At 47.5% G+C, this 13,060-nt stretch overlaps 1 protein-coding gene across 1 annotated transcript in view; it reads right to left on the bottom strand.

The window, feature by feature from the left end:
- Positions 1 to 13,060, bottom strand: part of LOC142560897 (uncharacterized) — a 78,016-nt gene that overhangs the window by 38,181 nt on the left and 26,775 nt on the right. Inside the window, exons 10-14 of the mRNA XM_075673308.1 lie at positions 12,706 to 12,855; positions 11,394 to 11,538; positions 5,397 to 5,680; positions 3,007 to 3,129; positions 491 to 819 (exon numbers count right to left, since the gene is read on the bottom strand). Coding sequence (XP_075529423.1) covers positions 491 to 819; positions 3,007 to 3,129; positions 5,397 to 5,680; positions 11,394 to 11,538; positions 12,706 to 12,855 — 1,031 coding nt within the window. The remainder of the gene's footprint in view (positions 1 to 490; positions 820 to 3,006; positions 3,130 to 5,396; positions 5,681 to 11,393; positions 11,539 to 12,705; positions 12,856 to 13,060) is intronic.

Genomic DNA, 13,060 nt, shown 5'->3' on the forward strand with positions numbered 1-13,060 from the left:
TTTAATGCAGAATTACATATTTGTTTCCTTTTTCCTTCACTTTTAAAAACCTTACTGATTTTCTGAATGCTGTTTGTTGACGTCTTATGATTTCTGATTTAAGATAACTTATGGAAAAAATTCCTCGTCGTAAATAAAAATTCTGCTGCTTGTAGAGACGCTAGATATGAATTTCTTTCTGAAATTTAAACAAATCTGATTTAAGTTAACCGAAAGTGTTGGCTCATAAATAAATTTCCGTCTTCTACATGCGTCTCAATAGAAAAACTCCAGTTGCCGCCTCTTGAGTTATGCGCTTGTCCGCACATAGCCCGCGTGTGTGCTTTTCTTGTCATTATATTTATAGTTGACTTTCTCGCTCGTATGTACAAGCCTAATTTACTGTGTGCGCTCGTCTCCTTCACAGAGGCTTCCCAGCACGTCGCACACCTTAGTCAGCGCACTTGGATGCAATTGATAAGGCGCCGTGAATGAAGAAAGCGTCTCCGACCTGGGCTTCATGAGACCGGTGACGTCGACGGATCCCTTGCGGAACTGCGAGCTTCCGCCGACCTTGAGGGCGACGGTGGCCGAGCCGTTGACCGACACGCGAAGCGGGAGACCGCTGCTGGCGGGCACCGTGAGCGTGGTGTCGGCGAACAGGACGCTCTTGCTCAGGTCCAGACCCCCGGGGCCGGACAGGCGCGAGAGCCACGCCACGAGGTCGCTGTACGGGCTCGCCGTGCCGGCGGCCAGTTGCAGCGAGGCGATCTCGTTGCCGAAGAATTTGACGTACGCGGAGGCCTTTGGCTCGCCGCTGTACTTGGACTTGATGGCGAACTGTGGGGAATGGCAGCGGCAGAAACGACCATTCAAAACATATTTAACAAAAATCTGCAGAAGCCATTGACGACAACTGCCTAGCCCGAATCAACGAACGAGCGAACGTTTTCCTTGTCTACCCTGACAATCAACCAACGAGCAAGAAAGCGCGAAATAGGCAAAGAAAGCGATTAGCTTGAATGCTGGGGTCGATCGCACCAAGCATTTCGTTCCCTGTTTGCCATTGGCTTTGCTAATAATAGGGCACTCGCATAAAGCCGACAAACCCTTTGCGGCAGTCGGGCGACGCTAGTTCCATTGCGAGGAACGGACACTAGGGAGCTCCGGCTACCCAACCGTGCGCCTGCAAGTTTTGCTTTTTTCCGTCACCGAAGTTTGACATACCGACCAGCAGCTGCGTGTCGCTACGTACGCAGATTGTGTACGTATAGAGCTGCGGCCGTAGTGTGTACATAAGTGCGCAATATTCAGCACAGTGTTTAGTGCACAGACCTCGCCTGTGAAGTCAGCTGCTCCTTGGCCCTGCGAGCCGTTCGTCCGTACTTCATACTAATTGTAATAGCTAAGCCCAGAGGCACAGTAGATTTGATTTACCAATCGCGCAATATGTTTAAAGGAATGTGTTTCTCAGACTAGTGAGCTACAGGGCACTGTCGCAAAGAGCTGCGTCGCTTGCCCGAATACACGCGGGTGACAGCAGTCACGTTTCTTGAGCCAAGCATATGATATCCCGAGCAAAGGGTGGCCACAAGCTTACCCGATCACGTGACCGAAATAATACTCTAGATAGAGTCTGCGAAGCTGCCTTGGCCGTGGTAAATCACCATCGCACGGGATTGCTACACCAGTACTCAAGACAACGTAGCAAGCCTCGCTTTTTGGTGTGCTTCCCTACTTTTGGTGTTGTTTTCTTTGATGAAATCCGGAAAAACGTGTCCCGACAAAAGCTGCATCTCCTTCAGTCAAGGTTACCCACCATCACCGCATTGGATTAGCAGCATTATACGATTCCTTCGTGGCACAAACGTCATGCCAAAACTTTAATTTCAATTTCAATTTATTTATACATGTTCACAACATACACGTGACCCTTTGTGGGGAACCAAACCTGCGTTCATAGGCCTCAACACGCTACCGGCCACTCGGAACATTCCAGGAAATTAAATCCGGCCTGTGGCAGGCGTTCCACAAGCTGTCTACGGGCGTCCTGCGTTCGCCCGCATGTGCGTCCTTCCGCGATGGTGGCGGGTAGCCTTCGTCCGCAAGAGTGAACTTTTCTTTTGCGCTTCGAAGCGCATCGTTTGGGCTCGAGAGGCGCCGCAGCGGTTGGCTCCACGTTAGATTTGACATCTTGAGATTCTTTAACGCGCTCACAAAGCTTGTCGCATGAGCGTTTCTTTTTCATTAGCAATAACGAGGAATTTAAAATCTCGGGACCTCATAATTCACGTACTAGGCCTTCTCTTGGATCTATGCTTTGGGCTTCAGTTTGGGCTAAACTAAGGTATGAGTTACTGCTATCGCAAATCTTATTCTCCACTGCAATTTCATATTACAGTACTCGTTAAAGTTGAAGCTTCTCTGGCGAACCCTTCTGGACTTAGCTGACCATGTCTCGCCGATCGTCCAACACTGGGCAGAACATCTATAAGAAATCAGCTCACATAGCCATCTGCACTGCCTTGTGAGAAGGTAACCAGCTCTGCACTCTACGGAATTGTGTACACAATGAAACAACAGATGGTAGTGGAAGATCTTCACTGCAAGAAATATACACCGTAAAATGCATAATTTCTTTATTGAAGCGGCGTTTTTTGTGCATTCAGCCTCGTGGTTTTGCGCTTCAATCCCGGAGACGTCGCATGGGTCAGGCTTTAAGTTCTGCTTCCCTGCTTTACAATGGTTTCGCGGAGATACAGTGAAATTCGCTGTCGCGTCAATCTCGTTAAGTCGTGTCAATCAACGTGTCAATCGACGTTTCAAGCATCGCCTAAGATAGGTGCGTTGGAAGTGTCGTAATTTTTGGTCGTTATTCTCGTTAACCTGCAGTGGACTCGCGAGTGGCGAGGAAACATGCGCAAACTGCTCGCATCATTGCCGGCGCTCAGCTGGCCGTACAGTGCGCGAATTCAGATGCTTGTGCGCATGCGCGGCGGCGGTTTATGTGCCACGGGATCCACTCACCCTTCTGTCTAGCTCGTCGATTTTGTTGTCGCTGATGGCTCTCTTGGCGCGCACCGCGTTGTGGCTGTCGCTCGGCATCCACTGCTCGACGATCTTCTCCAGGTGCACCGCGCGGGCACCGGCCTGCCGGAGAAACGATTTCCACAAGTGCGTTATCCCGTAATTTGTGGAAGAGATAAAACCAAGCCGGACTACTTTTTTTTAACATGAGTGAGCATTAGGAGTGTCAAAATAAAGAAAAGTGTATGTACACACACATAGTGTGTGCACACACAAGTGTACACACACACACACACACACACACACACACACACACACACACACACACACACACACACACACACACACACACACACACACACACATATATTTATATATATATATATATATATATAGTGTGTGTGTGTGTGCGAGAGGGCGAATCAGAAATTCTTTCACATATTTTTTAGTGAAATTACGGCTGTAAATGCGAAGTCAACATATCCATTCCCAGCGGCGCGGCTGTCAGTTGCTGAAGAGGGCGGTTGTGCTTCACACGTCCACGGCGTACGAGCAAGGAAGCGTGATTCGTTTTCTGTGGAGCAAGGGACAAACGCCTCATCGAAATTCACAGGGAAATGCAGCCCACATATGGGGAAAGGTGTCTCGCTTAAAGAAGTGTGAGACGGTGGTGTTGCGAGTTCGCAAAAGGCCGTGAAGACTTGCACGACAACGAGCAGCTCGGGAAGGCCGCGGGCGTCGCCGACTGACGGCCGCAGCTTCTCAGATTCAGTGCTGCGATCCGACAAATGTCTGAACCGGTTTGGAGATTATGTGGAAAAATAGAGTAAGATATGTATATAATAGCACGTATATTTGTAATTACCTATGTGTACCTTATTTTGGCTAATAAAAAATAGGGGCAGATACTTTCTTATTCAATTTTTGCAAAGAGGAGCGCAGAAGCGCTGCGGAAAAAGGAGACGTGGACAGGAAAGGCGCTCACTTGCAACTAAGTATATTTTCAGACTACGTATATTTTTTCAACTAGGTCAACTAAGTATATTTTCAGTTCTAGATGGCAGCGCATGCGCAATAGCGTTCCTGGTGGTCTGTCTCTGAAGATACACCTAATTGCAAGTGAGCGTCTTTCGTGTCCACGTCTCGTTTTTCCGCAATGCTTCTGCGCTCCCCTTTGCAAAAATCATCTCAAACCAACTAGCCCAGGAGCTTACTATTCTAAAGCTTACTTTCTGATTTGCCCTCGTATATACTGGCGGTGGTTTGCTTCGGTCCACCGTCAGTCGAACTTCGCTCCTCGACGATGCAGGACGTGTGTCGAGTAAGCTCCTGACAACACTTCGCATTGTTCCGAACGCGTTTTAAGTCACGGCTCCAGGAGCTGAAAGAGGTGCGACGTAACGCTAACGCATTTCTCTCGCATTCGCCGCTAATTCGCCACTGAATTTTTTTGTCGCAGCTATAAACCAACAATCTTGAATGGCTCGTATTGGTCGCCTTATGAAGATAGCGTTCACCTAGCGTACATGACCTATGCCCTGGCGAAATCATACCATAGTACGAATAATTGTAAAGTCCAAGTGTTGAATTAGAGAAGCATTTTTTAAGAAAATAATTAAAATATGAGGTTTACCACGTCGGAACTGCACAGTACGCTGCGAGTGACGCTGTAGTGCGCGGAATACTAGCGTAGCGCAAGCTAGACGAGAACGTTCGAAGGGCACATGAACACGCTTCTACACGTGTGTTTCCCGCCGTGGTTGCTCAGTGGCTATGGTGTTAGGCTGCTGAGCACGAAGTCGCGGGATCGAATCCCGGCCGCGGCGGCCGCATTTCGATGGGGGCGAAATGCGAAAACACCCGTGTACGTTGATTTAGGTGCACGTTAAAGAACCCCAGGTGGTCGAAATTTCCGGAGTCCCCCACTACGGCGTGCCTCATAATCAGAAAGTGGTTTTGGCAAGTAAAACCCCATAATTTAGTTTAATTACACGTGTGTTCGGGTGCTCTTCTTTGCGCTACCCTAACATTCCAAGATGGCACACCAACAAGTATGCATTGGCGCTCTAGCCGCAGTCAAGGGCTCCGCTTTACTTTCGACCGCCCGAGTTTTCTTAATGCGTCCCTAAATTGGCATTCCAATGGGGCCATTTTGCCCCCATTGAAATGCCCCGGCCAGGAATGGAACCAGCCTCCTCGAGCTCAGCAACACACTACGCCGCCGTGTCGCGTCTAATGACTTCGTGTGGCTGGTTGATCGTCTTCGTCGATACGATGTTCGCTACCGTGACTGCCCACCGCCTGGTCTTACGAACTGCTCGTACAGCGTTCCAGCCGCCCCGTGAACACTGGCTGAGTCGACCGACCCGGACGTCGCGAAGCAGGCTCACCTCGAACAGGTCCACTTTCTTGCCGAAGATGTCGAAGGAAGTGGCGACGCGCGCGCTCCTCGGGTAGTACGAGTCCGGCGTGTAGATGACGTCGCCGTCAAGCTCGAAGCCCGTGTCCAGCGGGTCGAAGAACATGCGGTAGTGGACATTTCGCGAGAACTTGCGGAAGTCTAGCTCGAAGCGGTTCCTCAGCGACAGGTCGTTGGCGATGGCCCGGTACTCGCGTTGGTAGGCGCTTGGCTCGCGGGCCATGTTGCGCACGTGAGAGTACACGAATGAGCCCACTGCAAGGAGAGCGCGAACAGCAACGTTAGGCCTCCGGCTGGGCGGGTGCAGCGAAGTGACAACCGCGCAGACATCAGTGCTGGTACGAGGACGAATGCATGGAAGAGAACGTGGATTCGCGAAGCGTGGTAAGAACCAGCACGACAGAGGGCAGCACAGCGCTGGCACGGATCAATGCACGAGGCTTTCCTTTCGGTCGGAAGTGCTCTCTGCCATTTGACAGACGCCTTCGCTAATTTTGATTTATTTATGAACACTGTCAGCTTGAGTGCCAAAACAGGAGTTGCTGGTTTGGACGGGCGTGCAAAAGAAGAGGGGAAAAAAGGAAAAGAAAGAAAAGCACTTTTTCTGAAATAAACCGTCACAAATTAGATACACTCAAATTGAAATTTCAACGCAACTTCAAACACGAATAATACGGCGCAGATCAACAGAATACAAGCGATGCAAGTATGCAAGCGTGCACATTCAGACGCACCAATTCTTAGTCTGCCATTCTGGTGTAGCATTATATACTAGAGACAATTACCTTTAACAATGAATCTTCAAACGCTTTTATATCCCTATACAGTACTATTGTACTTGGAAACTTGTTCGGCGCATTCACATTCCTTACAATAAATGAACTTTTTAAAGCTTTGTGTGCTTTCCATACTTTGTACACGACTCTGATTTGTCAGGAATTCAAGTTTTCAATATTTCAGTTTTGTAGTGGCCATGAAGTATCTGACGAAAGAATTACAGACTACTGACGTTCACCCTTCGTCGCCCACTAAGAATTGCGGCATTTGTTCTTGATACCGACTTGATACTGACTGTGTTCGATTGTACGAGTTAAAGATAAACCTTTAAGGCCTTATTTTGAATACGTTCACATTTTGTTACGTTTCTTTTTTGTTAGTGGCTACTATACTGGACACGCGTACTCCTTCCGTGGAAGCGCGGTTGCTTTACAAGCTACAATTATTACTTCACATGTCGCGTCATGCAGTTTACGGAACAGGAGTCCACAATCTTTTTCGTGACCTATCACATACATAGTCAACGTGTCGCGCCCAGTTTAAGTTGTCCATGATGTAATGATACGTCCAGCATCAGGATTGGCTGAAATTTTTTGTTGTGAACAATTCAAGCGTAAGAACATTTTGTTAATGCGGGCTGAGCTTCGCACTGCCACCGAGACCAGTGCGAGCGAGAAATAAGTGAAGCATATAAGATACAGAGGCAGTGCTGAACCACATCTCGATGTTTCAGTCGTGTTCCAAGGAAAAGGAATCTAATCTTTAGCTTACGTTTACAGCGGAACTGTAATTCTTGTTAAAAGATGAAAATTAATTGGAGAACGCTAAGAGAAGCCTTCGTCCTGCCGTGGACATAAAAATAGGTTGATGATGAATAGATGAAGGTTCTGTGCCTTGCTGTTATCTTTTGAGTGCAATTCTGATTTCTTCTCCTTAGTTTCTTTAATGTCACGATTATGTAATAGATGCATATTTAGGCGCCATTTCGAGAATCAATCGTCGGTGATAACTGCGCAAAAGTCGTTCTCGTTGCTTTTGATTTAGAGAAGTGGCACACATCCTCAAGCCAAGATTTACCGTGGAGACAACGCGGAAGGAGTTCTTCCTCTCCCCTACTAACTTCACAGTGTCCCCCTCGCCATCATTACTGTTGCCTCTACTGCACTGTGATAAGCCTCACGAAGCTGTAACAACATTCAACGTTCTTTTTCTCCTCATGTTTCATGCTCACAAAGCTAAGAAATTTGATTCTCGTTTTCTGAGACGCCTGAAACTTGAGCATACGATACCAAGTCATACCATTGAAACAATCGCCCTAATGAAATTACACTTGAAGCGCACTGTGCTCCGCACGTCAGTCAATACTCCAATACTAGCTGCTATTTAAATTCGGAGTGACGCGATCGTGAAATACTACAGACGTAGGATAAAATCGACTGCCACAAGCCGTTGGCAATAATCGCGATGACAAACAAGAGGCATACAAAAGCCGTTATAATGCTGATATTCAAGACTATTTAATTGCTCATTGCAAATTAGAAACGATAGTGCGTCCCGTGTTATCTCGTCAAAAATAATCAGAAAACATATGGCGTGTAACTTAAGACTAATCCATTGCCATTTTATTCCAATCTCGGCATTTCAAATTTACGTAACCATCGACGCAAGCATAGGTCGCTGACCCTGCAGCCTTGTCTGAACAGCCCAGTCAGTTCGTCTCCCCGTTTATAGGAGGTCACTATTCGCTTTGACAGCAAACCCCATTGCCTACTTTGGAAGGTTTTTCTGATATCATTGGATGACATGAGGCGAGGAACGCGCAGAAGTGGAGAGGGTTTCGGTGTGTTCGAGCTATCGCAGCGATAGTATGGAGGAGGGCGGTGCCAGCGACTGCGATTGGTCCGCTTCTTCTTGCTTAGCTTGCGTTGGCTAGCTGAAAGTCGTGGCGGCGTGCAAAGGAAAGCTCAAAATGCGGCTAAGACAGCCCTTCAGTGAAGAAGACCTGGCAGAGCGACGTCGTACAAGTGGGAAAAATATCGACAACGTTATGTTGCCAGACATTTTTTCTTGCAAGCAAAAAAAAAAGCAAAACAAAAACAAATAACCCGATCGATCCGAGTAGCCAGGGCCAGAGAAATCGGTGGTCAGCCATCTTTAATCTTATCTGAACGTGATGGTCTCGGGGCCATTCCGGCAGAAATTCACTTTTGTTCTCTATATTATTGCCTATTTAGTGCGTACACGTTACTTTGACGTGGTGAGTTTTCACACTTTTATGATGCAGCGTGACTGAAAAGTAAAGTTGAAGCCACCGAAAAATGTTCGCCACAAGCTGAGGGCTGTAATGGCGAAAACGACGTAGAATCGGAAATCATTGTTTTTATTTTGTTCAGCCTAATCATACACTGCACGCGTCATATCGGATGAGTTTCGAGGTTTCCGCGACGTCGTGTGGCAGGCAGGGAAAAAGGGGGTGGCCCGAAAGCTTTTTCACCAAATCTGTTGGGCTATAGTGGAAGATTACTGAAGTTCTATAGCGCCAAACAGACCGTTTTAAGAAGAGACACGGACGAGCGCTTAAGCGCACCAACTAGCCCAACAAAAAATTCTGCTGGATTATAGTGGAAGAAATGGAATAGAAACAGCTTGTTATAGTTTCACGCTATAGCGTTACGATAGGAGTAAGCAGGCCCGACTAGAAGCGAGAGGTGCAAGCGATTATCTTTCTCTGGAGTGGGTTGTTGTCGCCGAATAGTACGGCCAACTCCGAAGTATGGGGGTGCGATAAGCTTATCGTCGCGGCCATCTGCTCTGAGTTAAGGTACGTTCACACTGAAGGCGGCGCGAACAAGCGGAGAAACAAATTTAGTCAAGCGGATGCGGATTTTTCGCAGCTGCTTGGCCGGATCGCGCACGGACCGATTTTTTTTTCCGCACGGAGAAGTTGGCCGTTTTGGCCGCAGCCAATCGGAACTCGAGACAGCGGAAACTCTGGAGAACGAATGTTAACGTCCGGCCCAGATTTCCTAGGCAAACTTGAGTTTGGCGCGAAATACATCTTGTGAAAAAGGACAGAAATAAGAAGACAGTGAAGCAGCAACTACCTACTCTTTACTGACAGCCTCGAAAACATACAGAAAAAAAGACGACTTCCGCGCCTGCGCAGGGCGCCATGGTGTGACGTAGAACAGCGTGGTCATGATAACATATTGTGAAGAAAGCACATTTCTGCAGAATACAGTATGATAGACCTATCGCTGACGAAATTAATTCTGTTCCTTTTCGCAAAATGTTTTTCGCGTCACAATCAAGTATGCGCAGGAAATCTAAGCCCCAACTTGGCCACGAAGAAGTCCTTTTGGAATATCCCGCCGAGAGAATGCAAATGGTGTCTACTGTGTCTCAGCCGGCTGTGTTATCTGTGGAACTGTTTCTAGGCACAATGAAGCAGTACCCAGTCCTGTACGACAAATGTAACCCAAGGTACAATGGAGCCGGCGTTAAGAAAGTGCTATGGAAGAAGACGAAATATAATAACAAAAGCGTCCGTAGGACACCGAAAGTGTCGCCAGGTGGCGCGGGTAGCCAGACAACCCTAGAGTTACTGTATATGCTACCAAAGGTAGCTACCTTTGGTAGCATATACGTAACGCTAGACAACCCGGCTGGTCTGAACAGCCGCTCGCACTCGCCGCCTCGGCGCTTTGGAAATCCGCGTGGCCGCTCCCCTTTCGGTGTGAACGCGCCTTTCGAGTAAGAAGATTGGCGCACTCTGTCTATTCGAGTAAGCAGCTCGTGTCCCGCCGTTCCCTTTCTGCTCCTTTGTGTTCGCGATTATAATGCGATAGAATGGAAAGTTGGTCGGTTGGTATAACGGAATTTTGTTACGACCGGGAGAAAATACGCGACACGGAGACTGAGGTGGCCACGGGACAAGCACGGTCATAGCAATGTTTTTTTGATACACGACGATAAATCAACGATATATGGATAGAGAACGATATGTACACACAGTATTAAATGAATATCATTTACATAAGCAGCGCTTGCCACGTGGCCTTCTCCATCTTTTTGTCGTGTCTTCTTGCTTTGTTCATTGCTACAAAGTGTAGGATGATCATGATTTTGAATTGCAAGTCGCAAAACGAGGCCGATAGCGACAGCCGTTATGAAAGTAATGTCGACAACGAGTTGAACAATGAGAAAATGCATCATCACTTCTTGGTGTGCCACTTGGTGCTTACTTGGTTATAGCGAAAATGAAACGGTCGTTTCTTCCCACTGTTTTACTGCTTTTACACCATGCACATTCTTAAATAATAAGGTGCCCCGTACAAGCTTATGAAAGAATGCTTTCGCTACATGCAGCCATTTGCTATGAGAGATTATGCCTGGACCCCGCTTCACTTGTTTTCCCCAATCCAGGCAGTGAGTGCCCACGTTTGTGTACGTAGGTTGCATGGCGGCGTTGCCGAGGCACCGAAAGGACTGTTCCGCCTAATGCGCTGCCCTCAGTTCTTGCGAAGCACAAAGGATTAACGTATGTTCATGCCTTGGCGCCTATGTAACCACGGGGTGGCAGCGCTATGTAAAGTTGCTGAAATGCAGCCTGTTCCACTTATATTCACCACTAGAGTGCATTTCATTGTGTAATTATGCGGTAAAATCCAACCAAATAGAAAAAAAGGAGCAGGGCCGTGAGGTTTCTTACTTGGGAGCTGTTATTGAATAACGCAGAGCGTCACTATAGTTAAGCACGAGCTGAGTTAAGAGCTAACTGTCCTTGCGACGAAGAAAATTAACGTTGAAGCTGTTATTTTAAATATGTTTAACAATAATTTTGCAATTACCTAGAAAACACACTTTCCAGCAGCCATTATACATTTCTAGGAGCGGTGCATTGTCATTATTATGGAGAAATGCCGGTCCCGGATGGACCTGTTCACCAACCCTTCCTTTGCAAGGAGTGTCCCCAAACTGAACAAGCAGTCTGAAGCGCAAGTGTGATCTGAGAATGAACACGTGTTGACAGTCACGTTGCAAGCCTCCCTACTGTACAGTCCTCGACTTACGTGGCCTCATTATCGTAAAAAGAAAGAAAAAGAAAGAAACCTATGCTATAGAAATAACAGCACCGCATGCCACCTGCACGGGTGCGAAGAGCGCAAAATGCTGACATCGTACAACGCACCCTGCTTGATGGATTCTGTGCGCAGCGTCTCCTTGACGGCGTCGATGACTGGGCTGCTCGGGCATCGGATGGCGGCCAAGTAGCTGGCGATCCTCAGCTCAACGTTCTCGTGCACGTTCTGGTAGATGCTCAGCATCTGGTTGCGCTGCACGTGGGCGTCGGTGGAGAAAGCGTGAATGCGTGCACGTTCAGCTACGTGGCCCACATCGCGAATCGCATCCAAGTTAAACTAAATAACCGAAACCATTGCTCTAACGTATACGCTTAGCAGCGCGTAATAGAGTTTGATATTCTCTGGCTTGTACATTATGGGAAATTGCCTTTTTTGTCCCACTCTAATGCGAAGAAACTGAATAAGTGCGGAAGTTGTCCGTGATTTGCAAGAACGAAAGGCTGGAAATGTCTTTTTTTTTGTTGTTGTTCAGTTTATTTATTTATAACTTTTATACTTCTCCGTCCGGAGGAGGTCCATGCACGGAGTTTAGTTGGATGGAGCTCCGCAGCTCTGTAAGTGGTTTGCTAGTATTAAGCGAGCTAAGTTCACACGCAATAAAGCAAGACAAGTGGACCATACACTTGGTGCACTTAACGAGGCTGAAAAAAACAAAAGCGTAATAAAAGGCCCGTGATGAGAGGAAACGCGCCGGATAGCGCTCTGATCTGCGAATTTCTTCTAGTTTGTTTGTCTATTATTGCGATCAGGCTTGCGTGAGCCCTCCAAAGGTAAGCCCAGCGGTATCTTGATGCCGTATTGAATGTCCTGATCTGCTGACATTCATGCATCACAGAGACTGAAAGCTAAAGTTGCCGGGAAGCGTCACATCTATATGCACTAAAATTTATTGCTCGTTTACAAATTATCCTCAATACCGCTTTCGTGAGTACGGTTGCAAACCTTTGCGAAGAGCGTATCACAACCGCTTCGAAAACATTTCTTGAAATGATCTGCAGTCGCTGACCTTGTCTGATGTGACTTCGATTGCTCGTAAGCTTACTTCATTTGAAGCAATTTGAAGCAATAGTTTTTCGGAAACAAATAACATCTCGTGAGCTTAATTTCAACGCGTAAAGGCAATGCAGTGACTTGTTGAAGGATTCGTGTTGATAAGAGGGAAAAATTATTAGAATGTGAACACAAATAGAGCATGGCACATGACAAGTGTTGTATGACCAGGGCCTTACGCTGCTTGTGTCCGGGGCCGTTTCTTTATTGCTTGGTAATCAATATGAATGCTTGACAATTCACTCAGTTCAGTTTTCAGTCGCCATTTGAGTAGCCCGAACCGGCTGACGTAACTGCGATTCCACTTACCGGTATATCACAGTCGAAGCGGCGGAATGCCTGCACGGCGGCTAGACGAATCTCGATGTCGAGCTGCGGGTTCTGGAAGCAGCGGTACAGCGTCTCCTCTGCGCCTTCGGACTGGCCCAAATTGCCGAGAGCCTTCAACACCATCAGCGTCTGCAGGAAGGCGAACAATTGCGGACGGATATTGTTGTTGCGTTTCCCGTTCCTGTACACACTCTCTGTGAACGCGCTCTCGGCGCAGTCCTTGGCCCAAGTTACATAATATGCTTCCGGTGCTATGGGCTCGATGCTTACAGTTTTTGGCCCTAATCGGCAAGCACGAGGGAATGGCACGTGGCACCGATGCGGTCACGTGCCT

The sequence above is a fragment of the Dermacentor variabilis genome, chromosome 10, assembly GCF_050947875.1.
Source record: "Dermacentor variabilis isolate Ectoservices chromosome 10, ASM5094787v1, whole genome shotgun sequence".
Lineage (NCBI taxonomy): Eukaryota > Metazoa > Arthropoda > Arachnida > Ixodida > Ixodidae > Dermacentor > Dermacentor variabilis.